The following is a 25,429-nucleotide window of genomic DNA, read 5'->3' as shown; positions in this document are numbered from 1 at the left end:
TGGAAAAAATCTTTTATAAAACCCTGACATCTCACTAAGATACTACCTCAAATCATAATCCTTTTGAAAGCCATTTTCTCTTCTCTTAGTCCCTGAATACTACATGCAAAAGACTTTATTAATGAACACCTTGAATAATAAGGAACAGAAAAGATTTTCTTGCTTCAATTCTTGGAGTTTATGATGCAAAATATTAATGTTAACTAATAAGTAGTAAACATAACAAATTGAACCCTCTTTATCCATCAGTATGACAAATGTAATGATTCTAAAGTTACTTTCCTTTCTCTGAAAAAAATTACTAGAAGAGGATTAAGAAAAACATACTTTTTGGGGACCTTTTTTACTTTACCAAGCATGCTTAATGAGTATAGACCTGTTAAGAGACTTAGAAGACCACTTGGTCTTGACAACATTGTGATAATTTTACCAGACGTGTAAGGAATGTTTTCTGAGATAGGAGAGACAGCAAGAGGTTCAAAGGTGTCACAAACAGTCAGCACAAAAAATGATAATTTGACTGCTGAGGTATTTTTTTTTGGCTTTATTATTAATGCACTTAGGGGCAGGTGAGCAGTGGTTAAAATAGTACTGTTAGTACAGAAAATAAAAAAGGACACACCTATGCTAAAAATAAAGATTGGTACAGTATTCACTTTACAGTAGACATCTTAATCTATGGGCCTTGATACAGCATCACCATTTTGTCTGTTGTGTTAGATTTTGTATGAATGTTATGACCAGATGACTTTGCACAGTATCACACTGAAGCCTTTTGTTACAGGTTCATATTTGGAAATAATGACAGTGTCGTTTATGGTGTGTTTTATTGTAGTATGAAGGACCACTCTGAAGATGAGATTTTTGTTTTGATGATTTGCTGGAGGGCAATAAAATCTTAGTAAGTGGGAGACATTAAAACAATGGTTTGGAGGGCCGTTTTTTATTTGTTTCAAATATCTGATAAGGAATTTGGGACAGTCAGCAGGTTGGGTTGCCACAAGTAACCAGTTTGTTTTTAGCAAATGCCACAAATATGTGACAGTCACTGTACAAATATTTCCTTTGGGGTGTGAAATAGTCACAGGTGTTTTTTGTTAGTTGCTCATTTATAGAACTTTCTCTTTTAACAGCCATAATAATTTTGCATTACTAGACTGGAAGATCAAGCTTGTTTGAATTTTGTACACAAAAAATGTATAGTACATGGATGTTATGTAGTTGGTAGGACTGTATTTAAAACTGTTAAGTGATATATGAACTGATGATTGCAGTAAAATGTTAAACTGACACAAAATGCAATGAGAGTTATGTAGTCAGTGTCTGATTTTAAAGCAAGCAATCAGTAATTATCACAAGAAAGTACAGAACAGTATACGTGGTTGGCTTCTCAGCGAGTTGATAGCATGTGAATAAATTAATAACATAAATAGGCAGATGCAGTTGTTTTAAAGAGACACTGTCAAACATTACAGTTCCAAAATGTAACTTAACATAAGAATGTTGTAATCTCATAGAGATTGTCCTCCAGATTTTAAATATGTAAATTTTAAAGTATACAACTATCACTCCCACCTTGAAAGAGGAATTACTTTAAGTAGAATTTTGATAAAAACAATGTCTTGTAAGCCCTTGTCTCTTAGATGTTAGTCACCAGCGTAGCTACGCCACTGTATCATCACTAGTACAGACTCATTGCGCCAGTCCAGTGCATCTACACGAGGGGTTTACACTGGTGCCACTACATCAATGGCTAAAATTCTAACATAGGCAAGGCCATCTGCTGCCGGTACAGAGGATATACAATTTAAAGTAACAAGATCTGCTCTCAGCTATGCTGACATACAGCATCTCCTCACATAACTCTGTAGTTATGTTCCTGAAAAATGCAACTTTAAGTGAAACGATGCTAAACGAATCTAATTTTCCCAGAAGATTTAATGTAAATGTGGGAGGTTAGGTTCCAAGGAAATTTTGGGGGGGGGCAGACAAAAGGAGTTATATACTGTACTGTACTGTGGTGAGGAGGTGCCCTTGGCTTATCCCTGAGGCTCAGGGCTGGGGGTGCAGGGTCTTGGAGGGAATTAGGGTGTGGGAGGGTGCTCAAGGTGGGGGTGTGGGTCTGGAAGGGAGTTAAGGTGCAGGAAGGCGCTCAGGGTCGCGGTGTGGGAGGAGGCTCAGGGCTGGGGCAGGCAGGAGGTGCAGAACACTTACCTGGGGCAGCTCCTGTTTGGTGCAGGGGGTGTGCAGGTGGCTCTGCATAGCATGGCACCGCCCCTATGGCCACGATTCTGGGAGCTGCCCCCCTCTCCCCCCCGGCACGCAGGGCCACTGGGATTGCAGGGGCTTTAGGGGCTGCAGGGCCCTGGGCTAAGGGGGCCCTGGAGCCCTGGCCTGCAGCTCTAAAGCCTCTTTTGGAATGTGGCCCTGCGAGCATAGGCCGGAGGACTCAGGAGGAGCAGGGGCAGCCGCACAGTCAGCGGCAGGAGAGAAGCAGCACTTTCCCCTTCAAAGCGCCACTTCTCTCTGGACGGCTTTGAAGGGGAAAGCACCACTTCTCTCTGGCCGCTGGCTGTGCGGCTGCGCCTGCTTCTCCATGGGCTGGAGGACTCAGGAGGAGCAGGGGCAGCCGCGCAGCCAGTGGCCGGAGAGAAGCAGTGCTTTCCCCTTCAAAGCGCTGCTTCTCTCCGGCTGGCTTCTGGAAGGGGCTTTAGAGCTGCAGGCCAGGGTCCAGACACCTGCAGCCCCTGTGTTCCGGGTGGACCTGACTGCCGGGGGTGTGGAGGCAGCTTCCCCGCTCGCTTGCTTCCTCCCTCCATCACAGAAAGTCCTAAGCACCGCCAAACAGCCATTTGGCAACGGGGGAAGCACTGGAAGGGAGGGAGGAAGGGTGGGGGAGGAGGCAGAGAAGAGGAACTTGTGCAATGCTCCCTTGTAAAGTCAGCCAAACGATGTTATAAGGAAGCATTGCACAACTTTAAACAAGTATGTTCCGTAATGGAGAAGTGACACAACTGTGAAACAACGTTAAGCGGGAGGACGTTAAATGAGGAGTTCTGTATCTTAACTGATACTGCTGCACTAATAAAGAAGAAAAAATACTTTCAAGTTTCATTTAAAAAAAGCCGTGGATTACAAAAGAATGATTGGTCAAAAAAAATCAGTAGATTAAGAAATCTGTATTGAGCTTCATAAGAGATTATTAGAAATGAAGGCGAAACAAGTACATGATAGACTTTTCAAAAATTCCTTAATTTCCCAGCCCATCTCCTATATTACTCTAAGGCTTTTGAGAGCTAAACTACACTGTGTTGGGGATGATAAATTAAACCATATAAAATTACATACACTAGTATTTCAGAGACTATCCCTTGTCATCTTGTAGCATTTTAGCTTTTTTTGAGAGAATATTAGGAGATTAAATTAATTTACCTGCTAGTTTGTGGTACAATATATAAATAAATCTTTAATAATGACCGTTAAAGACCATTTTTAAGAAATATTGGTGATTCTTTCTAATATGTATAAAAACTGTGTTTTCAAAGGAAAGCAGTCCTAAACCAACTTCAATCATTGTTCTTTGGTCCTATTTACGTATGGAAAGAGCTTTCTCTACCAATCAAGGTTTGGAATGAGAGCACGATATAGTGCATCTGCTACATATACAACATTATTACTCATACTGGTTATTGTTAAGATGAATTTTCTTCCTGTTATACATTGGCCACTGCTAGGACAAAGAAATGTTTTTCTTTTTTCCTTTTGGCATCAGCTTGACTTGAACTTGGAATATAATTGTGGCTGCTGTGGGGTGGATGTTTTTATTTTTATATTAAAATCTTTAAAGCATAGGAGTTTCATGACTCAAGTAATTTTTTTTAAATGGAAAATGAAAATCAAGTGTTCTAGCTGCTAGTGAATTCATCAACTGCAACAAGAGTGATAGATTTAGTTTTCAAAATTTCAAGGGATTTAAAAGAAATAAAAATGAAACAATACTGGTGCAAGGGTGATTATGATTTTTCTTAATTATGGATTCAATATAAAAAAAATCTTCTGGCTTATTTTTATTTTTTAAATAATGATAATAAAATAATCACTTTCTTCTCCAAGAAAATTAAAACCAGCCAAACAATTTTTGATTTTGACACTACTAAAAAGCTTATTAGGTTTCAATTTTCATAGGTGCATACTAACAGTACCTCAGGCTTTTAATGTGCACATAATAATATTCAATTCAACTACATTCGTTGCTCAAATCAAGCACTGTCATATTATTGTTTAATTAGACTGGAAATAAAAAAAAAAAGTTGTTACTGTAAACTGGCTTATATTACTAAGGAAAAACAGTGATTCCAAAGTGAAATATCTTTATGTATTTGAAATTTAAATAACTATACAAATAGAAAAAATCTTAGCTATGAAGTTGAGAATTTTTCATATTTCAACGAGCTCCTTTCATTTACCACTTGTCCGGGAAAAATAAGTCTAGTATGAGTGATTAGGGTTTTCTGTACATTTGTATTTATGAAGCAGCTAAGCCAAATGAGGACTGTGCAAATTCCTATTGAAACAAACAAAAACAGAAAAAGAAAAGTAATCTGAAATTGTGTATTTGTGTTAAGTCAGAATCAATATCTTTAAGGTGTAGTTATCTTTATTTAATCTGAACTGTCAGTCAGAAGCCCCCACCATTAATCTGAGACTGTCCATTTATATTGCTTGCATCTGAAAAAAGCTAAAAGGGTAAAACCATGTTGGTAATATAATTGTATTAGTTTTTCACACAGTTTTACAGTTTAAGATAGAACCAACTTTGCATTTTATTCCTAAGCATTTTCAAGTTTTCTGTGTCTTTTTTTACGTTTTTCCAGTAATTGAACTATGGCTCCTATTCTAAAAAGTGACATTGTAAAAGTCCATCTTTATTTTTTCTTAGTGAGTTCCAGTGAAACTTTCTTGGTTTACCAAAAGAAAAACAAAGTTCATCTGCTGAAGCCTGATCTGAATTCAATGATTTTCCTGATCAAGGCAAAGACTTAAGAGTGAACCTGTGCTTTTTATAGGTCATGGAATTTAATTAGTAATTAAAATGATTTGAGCCAGATACTGGTTGTAGTTACACCAGTGCAAGCCCATTGCCTCCAACTTGCAATTGAGTTGCGTGGGTGGGTAGCTGTCTCTTGGAACTTAATTAGCAATTCTGCTAATGTGCAAGCCAGAATAACATTCTCACAGCTGTGTTTGCTTTGCAGTGTTAGTATGAATAAAGTAATTAAAACTTACAGCCTGATCCTGCAGTCCTCATTCATATCAGTATTGAAATTAAACCACTGAAGTTAAAGGAATGATACTTATGAGTAAAGGATGCTTGCAAAAGTAAGTGTTGCATGGTTAAGCCCATACTTTTGACACTGTTATAAACTCACATGAATCTGAAAGTACAGGTGGTATTGGGTCTGCCAAGTGAGCAGATGCTGTTTTTTTTACATAGTGATTTTTCAGACTAGAACTACATTTTTAACATGATTAAAAGTTCATAGAATAGGTATATAGAAAAACATAATTAACAAGGGAAAGGATATAGTCATTTAAAAAAGGAACAGGAATGATCATCTGTTACCATACTTATGTTTTAGTATAATTAATAGGTAGTGGTTAATAATATGCTCCGACAGGCAGTGTTTTCAAGCAAGAAAAAGCATTAGGATGCTTTGCCAAGATGATTGGGTTGCCTTCCATTCTTATCTCATCCATACGCGAACGGATATAACGTGTGTTGTTGGATTTGCAGAATGTGTCATCTGTGATTGAGGTTATGTTGTTAAACTGCAAAACAAAACAAAGATAGTTTGAAAATGCTTCAGCATCAAAACCTAGATGAAAGTATCTAACTCTTACCAATAATTAATTATGGCTCTCATTTTTTCTTGTTTTTTTATTTTGTTGTTTTTGAGTTTAAATCTTAAGTTTGTTTGTTTGTTTTTAAGTCTTCTGAAGGGTTTATTCTATGGGTGCAGTTATTAACCAGTAATTTTACATTGGTACTGAAATCCAGTATAATTTGTTGACAAAGGTTATTCTGTTGCTTATTGTGGCCGGTGACTGCCCTTGAAATAAAGAAACAAACAATGTTTATAGACGAAGTAGTGACAAATTCCAGTGTTGCAGCTACAATCAGCCACTAAACAGCTTTTGTGGCTAGGAGACCTTCTATTTTACTTTATTCTGAATAATTATTTGAAGTCTCAACTACTTTATTGCTTTTTAATGTTTCAAAGATAGGATGAGCACATGTGCTGCGGTGCAAAATATATTTAAGTACATGTTCTACTAATGTTTAGTTTTCAGTGGAATGTTTTTGGACAATGGTAACACAACAACTGTATGAACCAAATTGAAAACGAATAATGAAAGAAAGCAAGAGTGATCTTATTTTATCTAAATGATTATCTGTGCCCTTTGTTGTACAATATTAAAAAAATACTTTGAGACCTGAAGGTGCAGAACACGCAGACTCTCTGGTAAGTTAAGAGGTACAGATTCCAGTGTGTTGTGTGCTAGATAGAGAAATGACAAATTGGTCTGCCTCTGTAGAAAAAAGGAGAAAAAAAATTAGTGTTGATTTTCCTTGATTACGTCAGTAGTTCAGTCCCTCCTGTGCCTGTCTACATGGGCAGCAGATATAATAGGCCAGGAGAGACTCATTCTCTCCTAGTGCTACTGCTGGACCCCTGGTTGTGGGGCTTGGCAGGAGAAGTTTTTGCTTTATTATGCCTCATGCAGGTTCCAGATTGGCTGAGGAGGCGGTATGTGGTATTCAACTTCCTGGGTTCATCAGTAATCTCCGTGGACTCCAGAGAGATGACTGATGAACCCAGCAAGTTGAGTAGCACATACTGCCCCAGAACCTGCATGGGGCATATCAAAAGCTTCTCGATGAGACGTTTTTCACTCAGGTGGCTTGGAGTATGGGGAGGGGAGGCGCAGTGGGCAGGTAGGGGGAAGCTCAGGGCTTCGGCTGACCTGGGGCTCCTCTGATCAGAGGGGCACTCGGGTCCCTGGCCTCGGAGGGGAGCAGAGTTAGGGGCTCCACCTATGGACCATGCCTCTTTAACAATAGATATCAGCATTTTTCTTCTGAATACATACCTTGGCTAATATATGTCCATAAAGCCATCCTGTTTAAATGTTCTTTTGTTGGAAGTAGTGTATGTAATATGCTAACACAGCGGCTCTCATCTTTCCAGACCACTGTACCCCTTTCAGGAGTCTGATTTGTCTTGTGTACCCAAGTTACACCTCACTTCAAAACTAGTTGCTTACAACATCAGACATAAAAATACAAGTATCACAGCAAACTATTACTGAAAAATTGCTTACTTTCTCAATTGTACCATATAATTATAAAATAAATCAATTTGAATATAAATATTGTACTTACGTTTCAGTGTATAGTATGTAGAGCAGTATAAACAAGTCATTGTCTGTATGAAATTTTAGTTTGTACTTGCTTAGCTAGTGCTTTTTATGTTGCCTGTTGTAAAAATAGGCAAATATCTAGATGAGTTGATATACCCCCTGGAAGACTTCTGTGTATCCCTGGGGTATGTGCATCCCTGGCTGAGAACCACTGCCCTAACATACTAAGAAATTGCTTGAATAGGATTTGTTACATTTTTGAGAGACTGAAAAATTTAATAAAACAAGTTCTGTTAAACTTCAGGCTTTAATGCCATAGCTTTATTTAAGAGTATTTGAATATGGCTGTGATTAAAATATCCTCTAGTGTTAACCTTTCTTGTGATTGTAATTATATTTTGTTGTTGTTGGTTGTTGTTCTGTTAATGTTTTCCCTCACTTTCCATAACCATATTTGTAGCTGAATACCAAGGTGGGCTATGTCCTTCTTGCGGTGAAGAATTTTGGATCGTGACTGGTGTGAGCAGGTGTCATGGTGCTTTCAGTGACTCTTCTATTTTGAGTAATCTCTTTTTGCCATATATCCACGTTTTTCTGGGTTGCTGTGCCAACAACTTGACATACAAATCGACAATTAGAACCAAATCAAGCCCTGTTTAGTTTAGTTACATAATCACAGCTTATTATGTAACAATGTAATAGCTCTCCATAGCTACAGAACTATTTCCATACAAAAAATTTAAGGTGAAGTTAAGGCTACAAGTATTTTTCACTAAAAGCCTTATTGGGATTGTTAGGATCCTACTAGTAAGCCTGAAGATGCTTAGCTCCACGTTCTCACTTCTCCTACCGGCATTTCCCAGACTCTTAGGATACTCTTCAGAATTCCCAGTATTAGTAGTTTACTAGGTCCCAGACAAACCTAAATAAGCTACTCAGGCCTGGGGTGAACCTGTGGAAGCTTATTGAAGATTTAATAGGCCTCCTGAGTCATGGGGGTAGTGGAAAATTGTCCTCTGTTGCAGCTAATCAGATTTTCTTACAAAGTCCTCTTTCTACAGAACTCACATGTATAATACTGGAGGAGAGGGGTACTGAATAAGAACACAGGTAGCTGTGGGAGACCAGAGTGTCATTTTCCTCCTTTCTGTAGATCATCTGAGGTGTGCAGGAAGAACATTTCCGCAGGAAGGACATTTCCGCAGGAAGTATCACAAGGCTTAGAGAGATTGTTGGTCCTCCTCAAATCTTTTAGTACAAAAACTCTTTTAAGAGTGTCTTATTTCAGAAGCTCCTGTCCAATTCACTTCCTAGTGTGTTTAAAAAAAAAAAAAAAATTCTGCCATGGCCCCTGATCAACCAATTTGGAGACCAAATGTACTTTTTTATGTGAATTTTAGAAGTGAGGAGGGGCAAAATTCTATTTAAAATTAAACTAATTTGCATCATTAACAGAGCGTTGCTGTTGTTCCATATACCTTAAATAAAAAGCATACTGTTTTAAAAATCTGAAAAACCTCCTATACCTATGCTCAGAGGCTTACAGTAAAGTTTACAAATATTTAACAAACACTACATCTATGATAATGGTTATTTATCTAATTTTATGTAAGTTACTCCAATTTTTATAACCTCTTACTTACCTTGAAAGCATTTGCTCTGATACCTCTGCTCTTAATTCTGTTGTAGTTTGCATTAAATGTAATTAGCTTAGGAGGCAGAACTGGAAGTTTTATCAGTTTATTTTCAGCAAGAGAAAGTTCTTCTAATAATAGAAGCTTTGAAAAGGCACCATCTTCAATTTCATCTATCATATTTCCAGTTAAATCAATTCTTCTTAATGTAGCTTTATATAAAGGAAACAAAAACCCGAATATTACATTTATTTTTCATGATGTGTAAAATCCACTAAAACATAATATACTCCTATTATAAGTGGCTCTTGTAGAAGTGCTTATAAATGTGATTGCCAAACACTTTGCATTATAAGTCCCTGTTTTCAGTTTCTTATAACTTTTTAAAACTTTAATTGTTTGGACTAAAATTCTTCACAAATGCCTTAGGCTGAAAAACACAAAACAAAACAAACATTCAGCCGAGAGCAAGGGTAGGGAAAAATAAGTAGTTTTGCCCAGTTAAAATTATGTACATCAAACCATTTCATTGAGAAGCTCTAGTGCAGGGGTCAGCAACCTTTCAAACGTGGTGCGCCGAGTCTTAATTTATTTACTCTAATTTAAGGTTTCGCATGCCAGTCATACATTTTAACGTTTTTAGAAAGTCTCTTTCTATAATATATAGCTAAACTATTGTTGTATGTAAAGTAAAAAACGTTTTAAAAAGGTTTAAGAAGGTTCATTTAAAATTAAATTAAAATACAGAGCCCCCCCGGACCGGTGGCCAGGATCCAGGCAGCGTGAGTGCCACTGAAAATCAGCTCGTATGCCGCCTTCGGCACGTGTGCCATAAAGAGATTGCCTATCCCTGCTCCAGTTTCTCCATCTTTTAGAGGGAAACTTGAAATTTGGCACAGAAGTTGCCCGGGTTTTAGGGATGTGCCTCTGGTCCCTGTGAAAATCCACCCAAATGTGGTCAAGATATAAGCATCTGAAAAACTCTCAGTTCACACATATTCACTAAAGGTTTGTAAAGAGGCTAACAATTAGTGACTGATCCACACAGAGAATAAAAGCCTACTACTTTTACTGGTTAGCTCAAGTGATAAGAGGTCTGTGCTGTGGATCTAAGGGTCCTGTTCTAGATGACCATCTATGTGGGGGGTCAGGAGGGAGCCACTTGATGTAGTTTCTGTTTTTTTTGTTTGTTATTTTAAAAAATCAGAAAATTACATTGAAGAAAACTGTTCAAAGAATAGTAAGGTTGCCAGGTTAAACGTTCAAAGTTTGGAAATGCCATAATAGTAGCTGCCTGTGTAACTTTAATTCAGTCCCCTTGATGTGTATGTTCACTTTACGTGAACACACAGATTCTAAGAGATGTATTCTATCTCCCGGTAGGGTGAATATAAGTAAAAAAGCATGTGAATTTTCAACAAACACGTCCTTCCAAGTGTTAACTAGTCACTGAGGTTAAATAGGTAAATAAAAACAAAAGCAGTTTTTAAAGTCTGACAAAATCCCCTCTCTTTTCTCTCTACACTGTTGGCCTTAGAACTGTCACCATTTGATTAGTTATCTAGTCATTATCTCTTTCGGCCTAGAACATACTTAAATTTCCATGGTCAAAGATAAGCATAAGAAAAATAATAAATAAAATAAACTTTCCAGGCCTTCTTCATATTTCCGAAAGGAGCAAGCCCAGTTCTTAAGACAAATGCTTTTAAAGTCACTTTCAACAAAGAAGAGAATAAATAATACTGCATATGAACAAAGAGATGAACTTGACAATGTCAGAGAAATCTTAATTTGTAGAATTTCTTTACTTTTGAGAGCTTGGTATTTAATGTAAACATTCAGCATTGCATTAACGGTGACACGCTTAACTTTAGTTAAGACCAGGTTTCTCTGTTGTATGTTCCTACTAATTAGTTAGGGAGAGCAGGGCGATCAGCACAGAAAAAGGTTTGAAGTAATAAAAGTGTATATTTTCTTTACCTCTGTGAATTCCTCTTGATAGTTTCTGGTTCCTTTAAGACAACCCAGTTTGAGACACAATACTACTTATGTGGTTCATGGTATTCGTGAGTTAGGGTAGCCAGACATCCCGATATTATCAGGACTGGGAGCTTTGTAATATATGTACAACTATGCCTCCCTCCTCTCCACCCGCATAGGTTGGGCTTAGCTAGGTTTTCAGATTTGCTTTTACAATTCCTTTTTAGTAGTAGGGTGTTACATATAAAACATATTAAGGCAATGGTGGAATTCAGCAATGAATATGAAATGTATCTTGTTTTGGAATATGAAATGAATATGAAATGTATCTTCTTCCCTCCCTTCCATATGCAAGGAAGAACTTAACTTTAAACTATAAGCACATATCACCTAATTAAAAAGATTAAAGTCTAAATATGCTTACGAATATCAGCAAAATCTGAGACTGCCACTCTCTTTATTTTGTTGAATCGTGCATAAAGATAGGCTGTTTCCTTTGGCAGAGGGGGAATAGCAATAATATCAATTTCTTCACAGTATACCGATCCACTTAAACACACACACAGCAAACAAGTGGGCAAATCTGCAAACAAAGAATTTGATTTTCTTGTATCAGTACAAAGCTAAAAGATTGGCAATCAATCTTTAAACTAATACAAAAAATAGAATTTCATTGAGTTAAGGTTTGTCTTCTTTCAGGATTTTATATATTTGTTCTCAAGGTAGTAGGGTCAAAAAAGACATCATAGTCATCAAATCCTTTCTCTTAGACATTCCTTGTATTGAGAATTGCACTTTTCTACTTACACATTCTGGCTTCCTTTTTTAAATCTATTCCTGAAGCACTATTTATCAGAGTTACTCAACGCTGTTATTGAATTGGTTTGAAATGATTACAGCTGTATAAGCATTCAGTATAACTGATTGTAATGTCACTTGCCTTCCTTAAAAATGATTGCTTTCAAAGTGGAAGTTACGTTAGAAAAAAAATCTTAGAAAAGCAAAATTTTCACGTGAACCAGTTAGAGAGTGAGACCATAAATTACCCTATATCTTATGAGCATGGCCTGTGTGCTCTGCGCAAGCAGAACATAAATACTTCAAGTTTCTTGGATCCTGTGGCAGATTAGAAATTGCTGGCCAGTTTGATTTACATTGAAAAATATAGGCAATACATTAATTTATTAAATGAAAAAAGTGAAATTAATATCCCAATAGTTTATTAATTGTTTTTACTTTGTCACTGTTGTTTTAATCTCCATTGTGTCAAAGATTTTTATATTAACATAACTGCATTTTAGAAGTTTGTATGGGAAAGTTGAAGGTTTTGTTAGTTGAGTAGGGAAATACTTGGAGCTTTTGGCTTGTTGAGAAACATTTTGAGAAATGAGGGAAATGTCCAAATGTGTCTGCTAAAGTTATTAGCAGTGCAATACTTAATGTTGGTGTTCACTTTATTTTTAAGCTTCTGAAAACTCATTTGATGTAATGGGGCAGGTTGTGCCTTTGACCTTTGTTTCAGATATACTGCAGGCTCAGGATGAAAACTATCAATTTCTAATTGTTTCATGTTTTCAAGGGCTGGGAAAGACATATAAGAATAGGACAATATTTGGATTCTGGAGCACAATTCTGCAGCAAAGGCAGAAGGCAGCAAAGGATGCTAAGGCAAATTGCACATTCATGAAATCATGGAATATTCAGGCCTTGCCTCAAAGTTAATGTTGCAGCTTTGAATTCAGTTGTGCTTAAACTTTTGTTTGTTCTAATCTCTAACTCTTTGTGGTACTGAAACCTTTAATCATCTTCCACATATATCTGGGTATAGTGCATAGGAGGTACATGTCTTTTTGCTATCCACCTAACAAAGAAGATCCTTCTAGAATAATTGGCAGTTTTTGATACCTATAACTAATGAAGTCTTGATGAAATGGCTGCTAGGTATGGGCAAGCTGAGAATTGGTAAGCCTTCAGTTATTTCTTTCCATTGAGAGATCTCGGGGGTTAATACTGGACCCCATTCATTAGCCTTGCATTCAGTCTTTTGCCTTTGATTTCAGATCTCTACCATTAGACTCCAATTGCTCATTTTGCATGTGAATACAGGGAATAGTGAAGTGGTTGGAGAAGCATTGTCATCAATACACCATCAACATGGCATTGCATGATTCTTTCATTGGAGTTGGAGGGTGCACTAGCTTTGCTTACAATTGAATGAGAACTAATTGCCAGATGATTCATTTCAGAGCATGTTAGCTGGCTGGGGAAATGTCTGTAGATGGTGGAGGCTATAATTGTTCCTTGATTAAAATGTTTTTAACTTGAGGGTCTTGTTAAATCATTGTTTGATCCTAGCTTTTTAGATAGCAGTGCTACCCAAGAGTGGTTTGTTTTATTTAATTTATTTTTGACAAGGAGATGGGGGCTTGAGGTGGGGGTTTTATTATTTTTTATTTAATTTAATTTATTTTTTCCTTTCACATGTGGACCACACCATAATTAATTACAGAAAAGCGATTTGTGGGGATACACTTGAAAACTACTGGGAAACTTGAGCTAGTGGAGAATGTAGCTGTGGAAATCTTAACCATGATCCTTTTGTGGAGTGTATTGTGCCCAATTAATTTGGCTTCTACTTAATTTCTGGATGCATTTCAAGATATTGATTTTAACGTATAAAGCTCTGTCAAGTTAAGCTTTGTCTAGCTACAGTACAGACATATTCTGCTCCTCTCTGAAGTTTAGGTGCTGAGAGCAGATCACTCTCCATAGAAGTCTCTCTACTTTTTCACTTCACCCATTGTCTGGCCATGCTATAAGAAAGATAGCAGGAAATAGATGTGGTGTAATTAGACTGCAGATTTATTCACTGAAGATATCTGAAAGAACCCTGTAATAAATTGTATAATGCGGGTCATGATTATTTCCATAATCACTTCCACATAATCCACAACCTGGTCCCAACCACCCTGTTGTGGGGCTAGAAAAGGAGAGGGATTTTCGTGCTGTTCCAGTTGTAGGAGTCCCAACATTCCCTCTTACACAGGTCCCTTAAGGATCCTTTCTTTCAAATTCTTTGCCAGACCGTTTTATCTAATAACTGTATCCATTCCATTATGATTATCTACACTGGATATCTGGCACAATTATGACTTACGAAGTTGTGACATAATAACCTAATCCCTACCCCCAAACTCAAACACACACAACCTACTGGGTCACAGACCTACTGTGAGGAAGGCAAAAAAAATTCACTTCACCCTATCCTGGCCAATCTGGTGGTGAGGGAAAAATAACTTCCAGCTCAATGAGAAAAAGGGTTACTAGAGTAATGCCCATGGCCAGCCATATAGAAATCCAATTCTTTTGCAAATGTTATGGGTGGGTGAGTGGGAGCTGCTAGCCTTATCCAGGTGAAAAACAGCTTCTCCCGGGCTGTGTGGGTTCTAAACACGCTCATTACATTCCAGTCTGCAGAAAGGGCAGTGACCCCTCCCCTGATCTGTCCCTGGCCCCCTCACCTATTGTTGACAGAGAGCCCTTAAAGGGTAATACCTCTACGTCTCACCATCCAGCTAAAGACTCACCACATACAGGCTGCGGTGAGTGCATTTCACTTCGACATGAATTAGTCGACTTATTTTTTTCTGATTGTCTATTCCATATTGTTAGCTTTATTATGCTTTATTTGGCCATTCAATATGTGGGTTTGCTTAGAGGATGTCATAGGAGCATCAGATAAACTGGTCTGCATGTATTCAGAATGTATCTGGAGCTTCTTTAAAATTTCCACCCCAGAGTTAGCAGAAATCTCACCACGCTCATGAAAACCTTGTTTATAAATGAAAAGATGAATGCTATATGCAGTTGTCTTTCACTGAACTCTTATTTTTTTAATGTGAAATATTTTATTTTAGAAAGCTTAATAATGTAACTTTTCTATAACTTACTTGTATCTTTGGTTGGTCGTACTTTAGGTACACTCTCATCTCTCTGCAGTTCCAGTTGTATGTTAGAGTCAGGAGAAACAATCATGCCATCTTTTCCCTGTAAGAACAAAGGTAATAAAAATGGAGTGTTCATTAAAGGCAAGCCATTAAACCAAATCAGTAAAGGCAAACTTAAATATTGTACTACGGTTTAAAATATGCTGCTTGCTATTCTTATAATGAATACTTCTAACTGAAAGGAATTAGAGAAAAACATTCTTTATTTCATGCATTTGGACAGCGTTTGATATATACCCAGTTTCCCCTTTTGTTTGTGGGTTTCGCACACAGAGAGGAGAAAGAAAAGTATTTCTTAAATAATAGGAAAATGTTATAAAACAACAAATAATGAGGAGTAGGAGGATAATATGGAACAGGAGTATACCTGAAACTGCTCTTAACTTAATCTTAGAAATTGACTAGATTTCAAATTGGCATCAGCATTCAAAACACTATTTGCAAATAGGTAACAATCATAATACACTGAGGCCGTCTATATACATAAATAGTCTTAGTAAAATAAAATACACTTCTGAATAAAAAGTCAGTGAGAATTTTTCTCCTGAAACATTGAACATGCTAATATCTTTTATCAAGTATATATAAACTTTACTTTCCAAACCTATCCCCTTGCAGATATTTGCCCCAGTTCAGCAAGGTACTTTAACCTGGTGGCTAAGTGTATGTCATTCCCTCAGTAATGACTAGCTGACATAGAGGAAGGCAACATATTATTGCTATTAGTTACTCCATTAGCTTAAGTGGTAGAGGTCTCTGTATTGTATGTAATGGTTCTAACTCTGCTGATGGCCAAAGTTTGGCCCAGTGTGGTTAGCCATTCTTAAAATTGTTTTTCCCTTTGCTTTTTTAAAAACATAGGAAATTAAACCACAAAATACAATACTAAAGGAACATTAAGGTTGCAGAATGAAGCACCCAAAAGTTAGCTTAATGCTAATATTAAGGTTGCCTATGAAATATCAGTTGTGCCCTGTTGTGTGTATGCATAATGATACGATCTTTAATTATATGATCACATACTAGTTTTTCTACCAGACTCCTGCCTTATTCAGTTCGCAGGATGGTCCTTCGCTGGCAGTGAATCAGTTTGTACACTTCAGATTCTTAAACCTTGGGTCAAGTGCTGTAGCTATCTTTAGAAATCTCACATTGGTACCTTCTTTGCATTTTATCAGATCTGCAGTGAAAGTGTTCTTAAAATGAACAATGTGCTGAGTTATCATCAGAGACTGCTATAACATGAAATGTATGGCAGAATGCAGGTAAAACAGAGCAGAAGATGTACAGTTTTCCCCCAGGAGTTCAGTCACAAATGTAATTAATGCATTATTTTTTTAATGAGCGTCATCGGCATGGAAGCATGTCTGTGACTGAAGCATGAAGGGGTATACAAATGTTTAGCATACCTGGCATGTAAATACCTAGCAATGCCGGCTTCAATAGTGCCATGCGAACAGCTGTTCTCATTTTCAGGTGACATTGTAAATTGTCATTGTAAGTATGAAGCAGGCAGCATTATCTCTTGTAAATGTAAACAAACTTGTTTGTCTGAGTGATTGGCTGAACAAGAAGTAGGACTGAGTGGACTTGTAGGCTTTAAAGATTTACATTGTTTTGTTTTTGAGTGCAGTTATGTAATAAAAAATCTACATTTATAAGTTCCACTTTCATGATAAAGAGATTGCACTACTGTATTTGTATGAGGTGAATTGAAAAATACTATTTCTTTTGTTTATCATTTTTACAGTGCAAATATATTGTGATGGGGCAAGGCCAGATGGCTACAGTAAAGTACTGAGAAACAGGTATGTTAACCCCAGGCTAAACAAATCCCTAGTACCCTGGTAACCAAAGGGCAGTTGCTCCAGGTTAATCAAGGCACCTGAGCCAATTAAGACTTTCTATGAAGGCAGTAGAGAGCTACTTCTAATTAGAAGCACCTGCAGCCAAATCAAGGCAGGCTATCAGGGCACTGGGTTTAACAAGGAGCTCACGTCCAAGTCAGGCAGGAAGGGAGCAGAGGAGAAAGACGCGTGTGTGAGGAGCTGGGCAGGCAGAAGGCAAGGAGCTGAGGAAGTGAGCGTGTACTGCTGGAGGATTGAGGAGGACAAGCGTTATCAGACAAGGAGAAGGCCTGTGGTGAGGATAAAGGTGTTTGGAGGAGGCCATGGGAAGTAGCTCAGGGAGTTGTAGCTGTCATGCCAGCTGTTACGCAGGCAGGCACTATAGACAGCTGCGATCCACAGGGCCCTGGGCTGGAAACCCGGAGTAAGGGCAGGGCCCGGTTCCCCACGAACCTCCAACTCGCTGACAGACCACCAGGAGGGGAGCTGACCCAGACGTGGTTCGCACAAGAAGGGAAGATCACTGAGGTGAGCAAATCCGCCAATAAGCGCAGGACCCCCCAAGGTAGAGGAGGAACTTTGTCACAATATGTAATATAAAGTGAACACTGTACCCTTTGTATTCTGTGTTGTAAATTGAAATTAAATATTGGAAATATAGAAAAACTTCCAAAATATTTAATACATTTCAATTGGTTTTCTGTTGTTTAACAGTGTGATTTAAACTGCGATTAATCACGATTAATTTTTTTAATCGTGATTACTTTTTTTGAGTTAATCGCGTGAGTTAATGGCGATTAATCAACAGCCCTACTTTTATACTGATGGAACTGCATCCAAAGTAGATAGTTTTGCTGGTTTAATTATACCAGCAAAACCCACCTAGTGTTAAACGTTTTGCTGGCATATTTATGTTGATTAGGAGTGTGTGTGTGGGGGAAATCCTACCACTAGTTGACAAAGCTATGCTGGCAAAAGCCATAGTGTAAATGCAGTTACATGAGCAAAAAACCTCATTTGCTGATATAAACTCTGTCTCCACTAGCCAATGTAGCTATACCAGCAAACCCTTTCTAGTGTAGACAAGGCCTCGGTTTCAGTCTTGCTGCTGCTGTTTTGTGGTAAGTAACCTCTTGCAGAGCTTAAGACTATGTCTTATGCTACCCGGTAAGTCGACCTACACTATGCAACTCCAGCTATGTGAATAACGTAGCTGGAGTCGATGAACCTTAGGTCAAGTTACCACGGGGTCTACACTGTGGGGGTCGACAGGAGAAACTCTCCTGTCGACTTATCTTACTCTTCTCATCGGAGGTAGAGTCCAGGAGTCAACTGGAGAGCGATCTGTAGATTTGGTGGGTCTTCACTAGACCCACTAAATCGACTGCCAGTGAGCTGATCTCAGAGCGTCGGTCCCGGCTGTAGTGTGCATGTAAGTTCCCTTCAAAGAAGAACTCATTGGTGGTTTCCACAGGAGACAGGAAGTTCATTAGCAAAACAGTGAAACTGATTATATACAAAATACTGTCAAATACACAAAATTAAGCAAGTGGAAGAGAGGCTTTATCTTTAATCTTTCAGTTTTATTTTACTTAGGTGTAAATTACATCATTAGTAGATACAATGTGTTCAGATGGAAATTGAATTTAGAAAGATAACAATAAACGTATAAATTTAAAATTGATGCTGCTTTGACATTCTGCCCAGAGTTATTAGGTGTGAAGTCCATGATCTCTGTTGTACCTGAACTAAGGGATTTTTGGAATGCTGCCTTCATAGTAGTGTAAATGTAGTGATAGATCTTGATCTAAGAGATATGGGTGTTCTGCTTTGAACAATCATTGCTACATAACTAGTTAATTTGCAACCACATAAGAATGTAGAATTGCTCCAGGGATTTTGATACATCAAATCTGAATTACATATACTTAAAAAAAAAAATCTGGGACAAGTAGTTAGAGAAAGTGCTGAAATGATGTAAGACAAGCAGTTACTGCCCAAACAGGCCACAGAGTAGCTGTGAAACGGCAGTACAGGTGACAGTTTATTGTAATGGCTGCAGTAGGCTCCATGGCCTCTGACACTGGCGCAAGTTACAAAACATTGAATTTGTGAATACCTGGAGGATGAAATGTAATCACTAGCAACCAGCATGGATTTACTAATAACAAATCATACCAAACCAGCTTGATTTCCTTCTTTAACAGGGATATTGGTTTGGTGGATAGGGGGAATGTGGTGGACATAATATACCTGTACTTCAGCAAGGCTTTTGACACAGTCCCACATGACATTTGATAAATAACTGGAGAAATGTGGACTCAGTGAGAATACCATTTAAGTGGATACAGAACTGGTTAAAAAACTGCAAAGAAAAAGTAATGATTAATGGAATGATGGCAGGTTGGCAGGAGGTTTCAAGTGAAGTTCCATAGGGATCTTTTCTGGGTCTAGTGTTTAACATCTTTATTAATGAGCTGGATGTAAGAATAGAAAGCATACTGATCAAATTCACTGATGACACAAGGCTTGGGGGAATTGCCAACACTTTGGAAGATAGAGCTAAAACTCAAAGGGATCTTGATAACTTGAAGAAATGGGGTATACACAACAAAATGAAATTTAACAAAGACAAAGATGCTAAACTTAGGGAAGAAAAACCAAATGCGCAAATACAGAATGGCAGATAACTAGCTTGGCAGCAGCACTGCTTAAAAGGATCAGAGTTGTGGTGGATCATTACCTCAACCTGAGTCAGCAACACAATGGTGTTGCAGAAAAAAAAGTGCAAATGCAATTTTAGGCTGCACTAACAGAGGCATAGTATGCAAATCACCATGGGAGGTGATAGTACTGTTCTACTTGGCTCTGGTTAGGCCTTAATTGGAATATTGTATCCATTTTTGGTCACTCATATATAGAAAGGATGTAGAGAAACAGGAAAGTAATCAAAGGTACTTATAGCACATAAGGAACTATTTTATTTTTTTGTTGCAGGAAACATTTATCTGTCGAAAACTGTTTTGATGGAAATAATGACCAGCTACATTCCTAATACTTTACTATGCAGAGTTGCCTACAGTAGACTTTCAGTTTACTTATATGCACTGTTTATATGGACTTTGATTTGGGCATTTGAATCAGTCAAATACATATCTACTGACATTTCCCCTATTTACATATATGCCTTCTCATTTTGCTTTTTGGTCATGAAGTAGTCTCCCTCTTATCAAAATAATTTTAAAAGTACATATCATCTGATGCTTTGTCTGCTTATGTTAAGCTTTAGTCTTTTCAGTAATTTTGTAAAGGATGTTGAATTCTTAGGTAGCCATCAGTTGTTCATACATCTAGCTTAAGTGATCGCCAGTCCTTTCGTTTGTGTAAATCAATGTTTTAATTGCAAAAAGACAACTATTCTTTCTTTACTATGGTAACCAAATAAACACCTGATATAGAAATTATTCACACAAATTTAGAATAAAGCAAAGATCTGTGTGCTTTAGGTTAACAGCTGAACTATTTGAAGAAAGATGAAGTGAGAGGAATTAATGTAAAAACGAGTAAGATAAGACTTAATTATATAATTGCTGCAAGCCATAACTTGTACTGATTGACTAGAGGTGTTAGGTGAGTCATTTCTAGCACAAATAACAGAAATATCCAAAACACAAGATCTGGTAATAATAGGGGACTTAACTATTGAGACATCTGTTGGAAAAGTAATATGGCAAAACACAAAATTTCCAGCCATTTTAGACTTGATTCTGACCAACGTGGAAGAATCGGTTGCACATCTGAAGCTAGAAGGCAATTTGGGTGAAAGTGATCGTGAAATAATGGATTTCATGATTCTAAGGAAGGGAAGAAGCGAAAGCGGCACAATAAAGATTCATAGATAGAATTAATAGAAAATGGACTTCAAAAAAGCAGACTTAACAAACTTAGGGAACTGGCAGGTAAAATCCCATGGGAAGAAAATCTAAGGGATTAAGGAGTTCAGGAGATCTGGCAGTTTCTCAAAAAGGCAGTATTAAAGGTATAAGTGCAAGCCAAAATATGGAAAAGAACAGGTTAAAGAATATTTACGTAAGTTAGATATATTCAAGTTGGGCAGGACAGATTAAATTCATCTGAAGGTACTTAAGGAACTATCTGAAGTAATCTCGGAAACATTAGCAATTATCTTTGAGAACTCAGAGGACTAGAGAAGGGCAAACATAGTACCCATCTTTAAAAAGGGAAGCAAAAAGGACTGGGAGAATTATAGACCTGTCAGCTTAACTTGGACACTTGGAAATAAATATAGTGGAACAAATTATTAAACAATCAGTTTGTAAGCACCTAGAGAATAATAGGGTTGTAAAGAATAGCTATCAGGGATTTGTCACAAACAAATCATTCCAAACCAACCTAATTGTCTTCTTTGACAGGGTTACTGGCCTAGTGAACGGGGGGAAAGCAGTAGATGTATACTTGAATTTAGTTAAGCTTTCCACACAATTCCACATGACATTTTCATAAATAATGTAACAAAATATGGTCTAGATAAAATTACTTTAAAGTGGTGCATGAGTGGTTGAAAGTTTGCTGTCAAACTGGGAGGGTGTATCTAGTACAATCTCATAGGGGTGAGTGCTTGTATAGTACTATTTAATATTTTCCTTAACGATTTGGATAATGGAGTGAAAAATATACTTTCATATCCTCTTGCTCAGAGGGGTTGCAAGCACTTCAGAGGAAAGGGCTCGAATTTAAAATGATTTTGACAAATTGGACAATTGATCTGAAATCAACAAGATAAAATTCAGTAAAGACAAGTGCAAAGTACATCCCTAAGGAAGGAAAAATCAAATGGGGAATAACTGTCTGGGTAGTAGCACTGTAGAAAAAGATCTGGGAGTTATAGTGGATCACAAATTGCATGAGTCAACAGTGTGATGCAGTTGTCAAAAATATTATGTGGTGCGTAATATTCTGTGCTGCATGAACAAGAGAGTTGTATGTAAGACATGAGCGGTAATTTTCTCATTCTACTCATTCTTCCGCTCTACTCTGCGCTGGTTAGGCCTCAACTGGAGTATTGTGTCCAGTTCTGGGCACCGCATTTCCAAGAAAGATGTGGAGAAATTGGAGAGGGTCCAGAGAAGAGCAACAAGAATGATTAAAGATCTTGAGAACATGACCTATGAAGGAAGGCTGAAAGAATTGGGTTTATTTAGTTTGGAAAAGAGAAGACTGAGAGGGGACATGATAGCAGTTTTCAGGTATCTAAAAGTTTGTCATCATGAGGAGGGAGAAAACTTGTTCACCTTAGCCTCTAATGATAGAACAAGAAGCAATGGGCTTAAACTGCAGCAAGGGAGATTTAGGTTGGACATTAGGAAAAAGTTCCTAACTGTCAGGGTAGTTAAACATTGGAATAAATTGCCTAGGGAGGTTGTGGAATCTCCATCTCTGGAGATATTTAAGAGTAGGTTAGATAAATGTCTATCAGGGATGGTCTAGACAGTATTTGGTCCTGCCATGAAGGCAGAGGACTGGACTCGATGACCTCTCGAGGTCCCTTCCAGTCCTAGAGTCTATGAATCTATGAATCTATTCAACACTGGGGAAGCTTCAGTTGGAATACTGTGTCCAGTTCTTGGCACCACACTTTAGGAAAGATGTGGATAAATTGGAGAATGTCCAGATAAGAACAACAAATGATAAAAGGTTTAGAAAACTGGACTTATGAGCAAAAGTTTTTTAAAAAAAACTCAAAACAAAACAAAAGCTTGAGAAAAGAAGACTGAAGGGGGACCCGATAACAGTCTTCAAATATATTAAGGCTATTATACAGGATGGTGATCAATTGTTGTCCATGTCCCCTGAAGGTAGGACAAGCAGTAATGGGCTTAATCTGCAGCAAGGGAGATTTAGGCTAGCTATTCGGAAAAACTTGGTAATTATGAGAGTAGTTCAGTTCTGAAATAGGTTTCCAAGGGAGGTTGTAGAATCCCCATCACTGGAAGTTTTTAAGACCAAGTTGGACAAACACCAAACAGGGATGGTCTACATCAGTGGTTCGCAAACTAGAGCCGCTGCTTGTTCAGGGAATGCACTGGTGGACTGGGTCGGTTTGTTTACCTGCCGCATCCGCAGGTTCGGCCGATCGCAGCTCCCAGTGGCCGCGGTTCACTGCTCCAGGTCAATGAGAGCTGCCAGAAGCAGGAGTAGTCTGAACAGAGCTATGAGATTTGTATTTTAGGTTGACGTTTTGCATTAAATCTTCCTTCTTGTTAAGTACCTGACTTCCTGGGCATCAGGATTGATAGCAGCATCACTCATAATTGGTCATTAGGGGGGTGCTGAGGATTGATGTAGTGCATGCTTTCTTCTCTATTCTCCTCAGCCCATACAAATGGAGTATTAATATTGCAATGATTCCCTACTGTTGCTTGGTAGGATACAGCCACTCAGAGCTATTACAGACTATAAGTTAAAAAACAAAAGCTGTATTATATTACAATTGATTGTGTGCCAGCTCAAAAGAACTGCTATGGTTTATGATATATTACATGTGTGGTATATACTTTCATTAAAGTGTTTCAAATACTACTATAACATCAAAACAAACAAACAAAAATCCTGAATTAAGACTAATGACATGCTGATTTTCAATCTTTGGCTCACCTTGTTGTCTGTTGGACATGACATGGGCTTTTCAGATCTCTGAAATACCTGGGCACTCCAGGGTAAGGGATCGAAGAATGGTGTGTCAGGCATCAATTTTGTGATTGCCTATATTCTCTGGGTTTCTCAGACCCTTAATGAAAACCATAGTTAAGAATTCTTTTGTGATTTTATTTTTGCTTTGCTTCAATTTTTAAGTGATCCACCTTTTCCCTATCATTACAAGAATTTTCTATAAATTGTGTATACCTGGATCTGACAACTAATTCTTTCATAATGCTTGTCAGGTTTTTAAAAGATTATATAACTAATTTATAATATAAATGAAATACCTTTTTCTTTATTGCATCCTGGGATTTGTCTTCATAATCTTGTTTAAACAGTTCCTCAAAAATGTCTGTATCATACTCATAAAGATTGAGTGACTCTTGTTGAATTGGTGGTACTAACTTCACCAAAGGCACAATGAAAAATAAAAAAAAGATGGTCTGCAAAGTCGTCATTTTAGCAGAGAAAATGAGTCTGGCTTTTTCTGAGCTGGAGAAGAAATGGTAGTGTTGACTATCGAGAACAGTTTCTTTGTGACTGGAAATAAAAATGCAATCTGTCAAAACAATATTTAAAGCCTAGAGGACTTGTTGGCAGGGGTTTCTAATGCATAAGAAACAGGGATCAACTTTTAACTCGTAGTATTCTTTAATTAGATGTTAGCCCTATAAAAATCTGCACTTAACAGCAAAAGATATATTAAGAAGTAATAAATAAAAGCTTACTAGTTTCTAAATAATGAGGGCAATGCTAACCTCATTGCAGTCACTTACATTTAGCAAGATATCATATTTCTTTCATTTTTGTTTGATAGCCAGAAAATTTTGTTAAACAATATTTGAAATACTTGGCATGCATGTGGTTAAATTGTTAAAAACAAAAAGACCAAGTCTTATTTAGAAGTTCAAAATAATGATATTCAAAGCTAATTTAAATTAAGAAATTTGTAGTCTTTTGTCTATGGAAACACAGGATTTGAAAATGAACAAAAGAAAAATGCATATAATTTTTTTTAAATTGAGAAGACTTCATTGTTTGTACCCTCACTGAAAAAATCAAGAAGTAATAAGTTTTTAAGTAAACTTGAAAGGTTCCTATTGTACTTTCCCAATGAAATTGATATAGTAGTTACTTTAGTTAAAACTGTTTTAGATGAGCTGTAGATTAAGATGTTTTCTTAGAAAAGAACACCTACCTTTGTAGCAGAGTTTGAGGTCTCCTGTGATTTTCTTCAGTATAGATATTGCTATCTATGCATTAATCCCACTTGGCTGAATAAGAGAATAAAGCTGTAGTTTATTTCCAAGATGCTGAAATGAATACTACTTCAGAGATTGTCAGCCTTAAAACACTTCCCATGAGGTAAAGAAGGCTGTGCTAGCATTCTTCCCCTGGGTGAGAGGTAATATTCTGGAGCAGGGGGTTGTACTCAAACTAATTTTAATAAGTGGTAAATCTGTCTATTTCCTCTGACTTGCAATATTACGTACTAAAACTGGTCATATTCAATGTGTATTGCTCTACCATGCCTAATCATTTCACCTCTTTTTAGTAAATAAAATATTAATTTATTAAATGAAGACCTATATATCAAGTCATATGTTTTTCATTTTGTCTAATATTTTAGCTAAGAGACAAAGCAGCTGCTTTCTGATTGAGACAAAGATAGGCCCAAACATATGTATTCTATGTTAGTAACATTTATGAACAGTAAAATGTTGCTTTACAACTTGTATTTAGAGAGAGTCCAAGTTTTAAGCATGAAATTCAAGTTTGTCAGCATTAGCAGATTCAGACTTCTTCTGTACTATCGGTT

The 25,429-nt window shown here is 37.3% G+C and overlaps 2 protein-coding genes across 5 annotated transcripts in view; one reads left to right on the top strand and one right to left on the bottom strand.

Moving 5' to 3' along the window:
• CENPP (centromere protein P) overlaps window positions 1–25,429 on the top strand; it is a 306,990-nt gene that overhangs the window by 45,527 nt on the left and 236,034 nt on the right. The gene's annotated exons all lie outside the window — the stretch shown is intronic.
• On the bottom strand, window positions 4,758–25,025 carry OGN (osteoglycin). 2 transcript variants are annotated; one of them, XM_032785883.2, is made up of 7 exons: window positions 24,809–25,025; window positions 23,898–24,102; window positions 14,987–15,083; window positions 11,461–11,619; window positions 9,066–9,268; window positions 6,496–6,591; window positions 4,758–5,829 (listed from the first exon to the last, which is right to left on the bottom strand). In XM_032785883.2, exons 2-7 carry the CDS (start codon window positions 24,066–24,068, stop codon window positions 5,659–5,661), a joined length of 897 nt encoding a protein of 298 aa, XP_032641774.1. In that variant the 5' UTR covers window positions 24,069–24,102; window positions 24,809–25,025; the 3' UTR covers window positions 4,758–5,658. The 2 variants fall into 2 exon arrangements, with proteins under 2 accessions (XP_032641774.1, XP_032641773.1); XM_032785882.2 differs by having other exon boundaries at window positions 23,898–24,150; window positions 24,809–25,023.

Source organism: Chelonoidis abingdonii, chromosome 16 (genome assembly GCF_003597395.2).
Source record: "Chelonoidis abingdonii isolate Lonesome George chromosome 16, CheloAbing_2.0, whole genome shotgun sequence".
Lineage (NCBI taxonomy): Eukaryota > Metazoa > Chordata > Testudines > Testudinidae > Chelonoidis > Chelonoidis abingdonii.
The sequence above is the reverse complement of the archived record's forward strand: the minus strand, read 5'-3'. Positions and strand labels throughout refer to the sequence as shown.

Coding starts and splice junctions, on each gene's coding strand:
- OGN (XM_032785883.2), bottom strand. CDS start 24,068: ATGACGACTTTGCAGACCATCTTTTTTTTATTTTTCATTGTGCCTTTG. Junction 9,269..11,460: donor CTCAGATTTTGCTGATATTC/GTAAGCATATTT, acceptor CTTTATATAAAG/CTACATTAAGAAGAATTGAT. Junction 5,830..6,495: donor TGCGTGTTCTGCACCTTCAG/GTCTCAAAGTAT, acceptor TTTGTTTTGCAG/TTTAACAACATAACCTCAAT.